At 36.2% G+C, this 9,008-nt stretch overlaps 1 protein-coding gene across 1 annotated transcript; it reads right to left on the reverse strand.

Moving 5' to 3' along the window:
* Nucleotides 1-1,711: 1,711 nt before the first annotated feature.
* LOC102806881 (neuralized-like protein 4) lies at nt 1,712-8,489 on the reverse strand. Its single transcript, XM_085505449.1, has 5 exons — nt 8,374-8,489; nt 4,139-4,283; nt 3,944-4,038; nt 2,855-3,002; nt 1,712-2,193 (listed from the first exon to the last, which is right to left on the reverse strand). The coding sequence occupies exons 2-5, from the start codon at nt 4,249-4,251 to the stop codon at nt 1,989-1,991; spliced, it is 561 nt and encodes a 186-aa protein (XP_085361575.1). The 5' UTR covers nt 4,252-4,283; nt 8,374-8,489; the 3' UTR covers nt 1,712-1,988.
* Nucleotides 8,490-9,008: the final 519 nt, after the last annotated feature.

Genomic DNA, 9,008 nt, shown 5'->3' on the forward strand with positions numbered 1-9,008 from the left:
AAAGGGGGTCACTTGTGAATGCATTTATTAACATGTTGTTTTGCCACCAGTGTTATTTCATTGATAGTCCGTTCGTTCGGACGTAGTCGGAAAACGGGGATTTATGGATTGACATCTGTGCGCTCGTGCGCCCGTGAGCTCGTGCATGCGTACATCCGAACCTACTAGTATACCAATTGCATTCAAACTTCACACATAATGTTATACATATCAATTAGTTTCCCGATCTGGTTTAAGATGGCCAAATGGCGGTTAATTATGTGCTGAAAAATCAGCAAAGTCAAGCATTTATGGCATTCCGAAACCGGGTGTCGTTTGTTATAGACGGATTGTGTTCAAACGTGGTACATATTGGGCATTAAGACACCTTGATGCACGTCATTTTGTTTTTTAGCTCGTACTTAAAATATCCGACTGGCGGACGTTTTGTTTTAATCAACGCGGTTCTAAAGTTCTGATTATGTTTCATATATTCATTATACATCATGTCATAGATATACAGGTTTATTGGTTTGACAATCTGATTCGCAATGGCCATATGACAGCCTTTTTTGTGCTGAAAAATCATCGAGCACAAGCAATTCTGGCATTTCGGAATCAGATCTCAGATGTTTACAGACGGATTTTGTTCGAACTTGCTACATACCTAGGACTTTATGATGCACGTCATTTTGTTTTTAAGATCGCATTCAAAATGGTCAGCCATTTAGTTTTAATGAATGTACTTCTAGAGATTTCTGACATGCTCTGACGGACTAAGTTAAAACGTGATGTAAATCCATTATACATCGAGGTATAGATATACAAATGTATGCAAAATGGCCGACCGGTGGCCATTTTGTTTTAATCAATGCTGTTCCAGAGCAATATCTCTCAATATGTGCAAGTACTCGTCTTACGATCAGATACAAGATGACTGAATGCCAATTATTTTAATGTTAACAAAATCATCATAATCATCAGCTTTTGGGTCCATATTTCTGACATGTTTATGTTCAAACTATATTTACTACAAACAAAACAATATATCGTTTGATAAGTAACTAACGGGGTCTGTGCCATGCATGGTTTGTTCCTTTATGGAATTTCTAGCCACTATTTTTAGAGTAGCGACGACTCTAAAACGTCAACTAACTACTAAGAAAAAGGTCACTTATGAATACATTCATCATTATAGCTATTTCCTTGTATATTTGTGGTCTTTCCAGCCACTATTTTTAGATTTCGGAGAAGTGGTGACTGTAAAATATTCAATCTACTAACTGAAAGGGGGTCGCCTATGAATACATTCACCACAATGTTGTTATTTTATTGCTCCTTTGTGGAATTTCCAGTCTAGGACTCAAATAGAGTTACCTAATTCGCAGTGTTAGGTCATTACTGTACGGCCTGCGGGCCTCGACATTTACTAGGATCTCATCTCTAATCAGGCCGTTAACTACTGCTAGCGTCCTTGTAGATGCTGTAACATCATATTATTAGCTAGATACAATGTATGGTTATCACAAACCTACTTCCTGTGGTTGGGGACAAACCATTATCTCATTAATTTAATCAACCTGTCAATTTTACTAACAATAACTGTAGATGCCACTGGCAATGTTTGACAATATACATTTTTGCATGACGTCTGGAGCACAATACCATTGGCTATTAACCAAACCAGATCATTGTGACTATGGTGCTAAATCTAATATACATAAAGTGACAATTTTTGGTATTATTAAATATATCGCATTTTTTAATTACAAAATAATTAAGAATATTTTACATGAGTGATCAGGATTTCATGCAATAAAATGAGAAGGATGACGTCACAAAAGGAGCTCTGCGTCGTTATGAGTCAATACCTCTGGTATATATGGTGTGATGTTGTCCCAGCAGCATGCTAATTACATATTACGTTTAAATTATGGAGAATCCAGGCGCAATTAGATCGTGTCCTACTTGTAGAGGAAAACAAGTTTGAGCCTTTTCTGTCTGGTCCTCTAACCTAAATGTATCAATAGCCCATATGGGACAACAGCAGACCTGTCAGTGGTGGACCATTCTAATTCGGAATTCGAAATATGCTCATCAATCTTATGTGTGGCACTGATTGTATGATGGTTGACACTGTATGATCCAGGTCGAAGCCAAACCTGTAAAGCAACTTGTGCGTCATACCAAGTGGCATATTTGTAGTCATACCATCTGTAAACAAAAAAAATACTGTTTTGAATATGTGTCTATTTAAATATAAGTCTTGTAAACGAATAATTACGCTGAATAATCTGTGAACAGCATTGATATATAAATATAAAACCTTAGATGTTTTTGTTGGAATAATTTGAGATTAGGGGTTGTACGTAAAACCATATTTACCTATTTGTTAGAAAATGTATTGTGTGAAAATCGATAAAAATTTACATATAATGCTTGGCCAAGTAAATACATCTTTATTTATTTTTGTGTATGAAAATAAGTAAACCGCCGCGTTTAAAGGAAACTTGTAAACGGGAAAATACGTGCCTACTGCAGGCTCTTTTTACTGCTCAGTAATAATCACATTACCTCGGATTCATCATTGAAATCTACATATGTTAATAGTCATTTCAGTTTCGTTGTACGTATTGATTTAGTTGAAAGCAAATGGAAGAGCGTACAATATATCATAATGCATGCACATTTTCTGTAGTTCAGCGTTGTGTATCTCCAAATGTAATTTTCCTTTTGTTATCGAGTAATTACAATATGATGTTTGTGATATTATTGTAACACGCGTTTGCATTACGATTTCACTGTAATCATATTTAATTTACAGAAAATGAACGGTAAGTGAAATATTGTTGTGCCTATCACAAGCCACACTTACTTATGAATATATGAATAAATTGGGTTCCCGGAATAATTAATACTAGGAGAGAGGAATATTTGTTTTGTATTAAAACCTGGAGGTTTGTGGTAGTCATTGAAATGTCCCCATTTTTCTTTAATAATGTAACCGCTTCGAGTCTTGTCCCCTGCAAATAAATGGTTAGGAACTTATTTAGTACGGTAATGTACAAAATGCGATTGTAGATCTGCAGGGATGTACAAAAGTGTTTTCAAATTAGTAAGTGATGAAAGTGAATGTTAATTTAAGCCATTGTAGTATTTACGTAATTGTCTGAAGATGATCGCATTTACTTTCATCTGCGAATGTTTTAATTATAAACTATGCAAAGTACGAGTAAGTATATACTTTTGTAGGTATATGTTGAAGCCCTGCTGCGTCTAAATAATAATTGAAACTACGCTTCATCCGTCTTTCGAGCATATAGCTTATTTTTCCGACAAGAAATCTACGGAAATCGACACGAACATTATCTTTTACCATACAAATATAGGGCGTAAATAAGCACATTACGACCACCGGGTATTAAATGTTCAAAAAGAACCCTGAGAAAAATATTTATAATTAATTAAACGAGACCAAAAAATGATTGCCGTCTGCAGTTGCTCGCTTGTGAGCCCGGTTTGTTGGCCCCGAACGCGATCGAACATTCGGCGCTAATCGGCGTTTGCAGGTTTTATTTAAATTCTGTCGAACAACTTTTTTGCAAACAAGGAACTACACGATATACGGGTGCGTATTTGCGTCACCACTTGATGTATCTGTTTTTGGTGCCTTAAAGTTATTTTTGTGTCTCAGAATTACCATCAAACACCGTGATAAAGACTTTAACATTGTGAAATTCTGCCGTAACGGTTTTTATTTAGCAAAATACAGTATGTTTAAAACCATAATCATTAAGTTATTGTTCATACAGTTCATTCCGCTGATTTCAAATATAGAGAACATGATTATGTTTTGTCTTTAATATTTTTTTTTACTAAAATATTTTTTATTTTGTTCTCATTTGTGCTTGTTCTTTACGATATTGGAAATTATTAATTTATTCTGTTTTGAGTGTATACTCACCTGGCAAAAGTAAACCATCATTCAATATGTCCTCCAAACAGTCCGTTTCAGTGCCGTGAAATACAACATGATATGAGCTCTTAACCACACTAACGCTTGAATTAATAAATCGAAAAGAAATATAATTTGAAGAGTAAACATTCAATGATTTTTTTTTTCCAAACGATAACACCAGTCAATGTTGTGTATACCTACTTTAAGGGAAAACGAGCCCAACCCAAAGGTAATACGTAATCTTTCGCCGGGTCACCTCTTTTGTAGACTGCCTTGTCACCTCGTATTTTATGACAACTTTTGCAATAACACATTCTGTATTGATTATCATCTCTAAAAGCAGAAGCTGTTTGAAAGAAGTAAGTGAAATAATATTGTAAGATGACAATTATATATTTTTTGAAACGAGGGAATTTGATCAGCATTGCGGTTAATGGACTACTACTCTATTTAATGTATGTTTTACTGTTTCAAGTCCAGGCCTAAATGTAACTGAACTTATTTCTAGGGTCTGTGTTGGTGACTATATGAACAATGATAATAACATCTTATTAGTCCCAGTTCACACATACACCATACATACTATTATACATATGCACATAATTTGTTTCACGGTCCGATTCTAGAAGGCCGAATAGCGGCGATTTTTGTGCTAAAACAATCATCAAAATCAAGCATTTGTGGCATTGCGAAACCGGATCTCGGCTGTTTACAGATGGAACTGGTTACATTTATTGAACATTATGGTTGATGCATGTCATTTTGTTTTTCAGATCGGATTTAAAATGGCAGAGAGGCAGCCATTTTGTTTTAATGAATGTGGCATATATCCGGCATGCTTTTACTGATTATGTTCAAATTTTATATATTCATTATACATCATGTCATAGATATACAGATATATTGGTTTCACGCTCCAATTCACAATGGCCGAATTGTGTATATTTGTGTGCTAACAAACCATCAAAGTCCAGTATTTCTGGCATCCCGGACTAGATCTTGGTCTTTAATGCACCGATATGGTACATATATTGGGTATTATGGGACCTTGTTGCACGTTAATTTATTTTTCAGATCGGATCTGAAATAGGCGACTTGCAGCCATTTTGTTTTTATGAATGCTGTTCCGGAGCAATATCTGACATGCTTAAACTTATCATGTTCAAACTTTATATGTACATCATGTTGTACATATGCACATGTATTAGTCTGACATGTATCAGTATCAAGATGGCCAAATAGCGGCTGGTTTTTATTTTTTTTAAATCGTCAAATCTTTTCTTCCATTAAATTTAACAATGAATGCGATTTTTTCGCCATGTCCCTGACATTTTTTGGCTGATTGCAATTACGTTTTAGAGCGACATTGTACTACATTTGACACTTATTAATTACTATGCATTTTTTCAAGTTGATTCAAAATGGCCGACCAGTGTCCATTTCATCTTAATTAATGCTGTTCTAGAGCAATATTTCTCAATATGGACAAGTACTCCTTTGACAATCAGATACAAGATGACTGAATGCCAATTATTTAAATGTTAACAAATCATCATCTTTTGGATCCATATATCTCTGACATGTTTTTTCTTTGATAACTAACCTGGACTGTGCCATGCATGGTATGTTCTACATGACAGTACTTTGCATAAACAAACAATACTGTCACTATTTAAACTAATAAAAAACTCCCACAAACATTCAAGGGAAAACACCCACCACTTTTAAGGTCTAGATGCAGGTTCGTTGGCACTCGGAATGATTTTTTGCTCGTTCTTACCCAGACAGTTTTGGTTAGATAGAGTTAACATTTCAGAGCTTTGTCAATAGTGGAACATACTAAAAACACGATTTTAAAATATAAGGATTCGAGACACAAGTATGTGATTAACAGTCACGATTTTACTAACGTTGTTCTTTGATTAACAATCACTGTTGATATATGCAAACGAGTTGCTGTCCTCCGTACGGTACGGCGTCGTGTGACTTCGTGTTCTGTTCACTTACCTCAAGTACATTCAACTAGCCTGGCGAGTAACAAAAAACAGACAAGACGTAGACGCTTCCAGCATGCCAAGCGGAATAAAAAACAAAACAAAAAACGTACAGTTGTAAATAATAAATAAACACTTTCACCATTATCTCGCAAACATGTCGACAACTATCCTGTCAGCGTAGTGGTACAATGTATAACGATTTAATTTTCGCGCAAAACAAGGTCACAATTTCTTTTGTTCTCTTGGTGTATAGATTTAAAGCTTTTTTCGCATTGCGGACGAAACTAAAACATGCTTTCACGCATTTTTTTCCTGAGGCATTTTAACAATTTTAGTTTCGCTGTAACGACCACCGTACTAATAGGATTGCGATGCAATGGACAAACACCACTGCTAATGTCGATAACAAACTTTTCAGTGTAAAAATAAACAGAGGTTAATTGACAATAAAAATAACACACAGGGAATTACAGCAAAATTGACAACGATATGCTGTTTTTAAACACAACGGAAAAATCGAGCACTCTGCGATGCCATCTTGGTCACCTTGTTCGGACACGCCCTTGTCACCTAGCATGCATCAGTCGCGATGTCACGAAGTACGTTGTACGGCCGTGTTGGTATCATAATCAATCAATCACCGTTCAATTTAAATACTTTGCAAGAACAAATGACATTTTTAAATATTTTTTTCTCAGGTGCGCCCTGTTCGAAGGCGTGCATCGCTTGGGTCAAAGGCGAGACTAACCTGTGGTCTTGTGTTCACTACTTAGCGGCTGTGAATCTGTAGGTTTATTCTGTGTGTATTTGGATGTTCATTTTTAAGCCATGTTTTCAACATTGTTTAACATTTTCATATGTCAATCTCCTCATATGTTAACAATGTCGTCTATGGAGTTTCAATTAGTGGTATGAGCCATTTTAGACGGCCTCTAGTACTAAGGCATTCTATGAATGAGGTATTTCCAGAGGTCAGGGTTCGTCTCATTTTTATCGGCCGAATGAAACGTGCCTCGATTTACAACAGTTTTCCTTGAAAAACGACTGCATTTCGAATTTGTCTCACCGGCGTTTGAGCAAGTGAATAGTAAAAACTGCGAATGCCCGTTGTGTAGCAAAATATTACGACCTATTTCAACCGGGTCGTCTAACTGAAACTTGAATAGTGCTGAACTTCACACAGTTCATTCCATCGAGATTCGCGAAAACTACGTCATGCAAAGTATTTGTTATAATGTTTGCGAAAAGGTAAATTTAGACTCAGCCTTAAACGCAAATCACATGTCTATCGGTATATTAATAACTGTATGTCTTTTTCTTTAGTTTTACGTAATCAATTGTTCACCATCCTCCATGGAATTGATAAAACGACGCCATGACAGTTTTCATGCAAGGGTGTGATTGGTTTCCCTCCAATTGTAAACCTTTTCATTTATTTTTTTTGTAACGATTGAACATCATTTATTATTTACGTACAGCCTTGCTTAGATTTGCTAAGCATTCGAGAAAACGTTTGTACCTATTTTCTACATTTCAGGATTATTTTGAGTATGTTCCATTATTCGCAGTTCACAATTCTCTAGCCAACAAGACTGTCTGGGTAATATAAAGCAAAATAAGTGCCCACAAACCTACATCTAAACCTTACAAACGAATCAGTATGTTTCAAAGCATGTAGAAAGCGTGAACAAACAACACTAATTATAACACTTCATGTTTTAATAGTCTTAGGTAGTCGTCAGATGAGGCACCCTAACTCGTGTTTCAAAAGGGTAGCACCCACAATGCGCAATTCGTACCATGTGCTTACAGTAATTGCATCATCGTCTGGAGTACTATTTTCGCTTTCAATAAGGGCTAAACCAACATCGTTCTAAACCCGGGTTTGAAATCAGCCATATCACGCCGAATAAGAACACCTAATCATACATACATTCTGGTATGGTCACACAGGCTACACACACATTATTAAATCAACATTAACACACTGTGCTTCTCCAAAACTTTAACGTGGATTTGTTGTCACAAAATGTATCTCATTTTATTGAAAACAACAAATTGTGTAATACTGCTTCATACGTATCGCGCCCAGTTTCACTATTTATTAGTCACTGAAAAGAAGGTTTTTGGAACAGTCGAGGTACAAAATGTGTGCACGGTTGAACGGTCAGGCAGATTGCAAGATATTGCAGCAATACTAGGTCCCCTCTAGCTGTGGGTCCATAGCTCTGCTTGTGTCGATCTGATGTTATAATAAACGTACTTGAAATTTGTATGGTATTGTCGACACAGTAGAGCTATGGTGACAGCCATAGAGTACCGTCCATGTTGTGCCGCAATAAAACCATTGCGCAAATAAACGATTCAAAATCATGCAATGTCTTGTGAAAAACGACTCCAAACTAAGGTCGATAGATTGTACATTTATTAAATACTCACCACAGCAAGGATTGAAACTTAATAATTTCAAATAAAGCCCATTCACCCGAGTATTCTTGGACGGTCACGCTAAAACACAGCTTGTCGCCATCTTACACACACTGGACGAGGTCGGTATCACATGATCAATATGACGTCACATTGTTGTCATTACGTAATGCGGTTAGGGATTCCCCAAGAATACTTGCGTAAGAAAGTAGCCCTTTCATGTTAGACTTGTCGGTACACCCGATAAACTATACGTAATGGCAACATTAAATGATATAGTTTGTTCTTGGGAGAACACGTTCAATCGCATAAAACGTTCTTACAATCTGCATTATCATCTGAAACCCGAGCAAATTGATGTCATTACTCATATTTTGCGAAATGAAAATTGCTTTGCTGTGCTACCAACTGGATTTGGGAAAAGTATCTGTTACATGCTCCCACCAGTTTTGTTAAATGAAACAATCAGTGATAAACGGCATTACGGTTTGATTATATCGCCACTACGAAGCCTAATGTACGACCAGGTGCGTAGTTGCAATGCTATGGGCATTAAGTCATGCTGCATCACAAGGAAGAAAGATATGGATACAGAAACTATTGAAGGTACGTGAAATTTGTAATTGTCTCAAATTAATATTTTCTCA

This window comes from Saccoglossus kowalevskii, chromosome 11 (assembly GCF_978046115.1).
Source record: "Saccoglossus kowalevskii chromosome 11, keSacKowa6.1, whole genome shotgun sequence".
NCBI classification, from domain to species: Eukaryota; Metazoa; Hemichordata; class Enteropneusta; family Harrimaniidae; genus Saccoglossus; species Saccoglossus kowalevskii.

Coding starts and splice junctions, on each gene's coding strand:
- LOC102806881 (XM_085505449.1), bottom strand. CDS start 4,251: ATGTGTTATTGCAAAAGTTGTCATAAAATACGAGGTGACAAGGCAGTC. Junction 4,039..4,138: donor TGGGCTCGTTTTCCCTTAAA/GTAGGTATACAC, acceptor TATTAATTCAAG/CGTTAGTGTGGTTAAGAGCT. Junction 3,003..3,943: donor TGATGGTTTACTTTTGCCAG/GTGAGTATACAC, acceptor ATTTATTTGCAG/GGGACAAGACTCGAAGCGGT.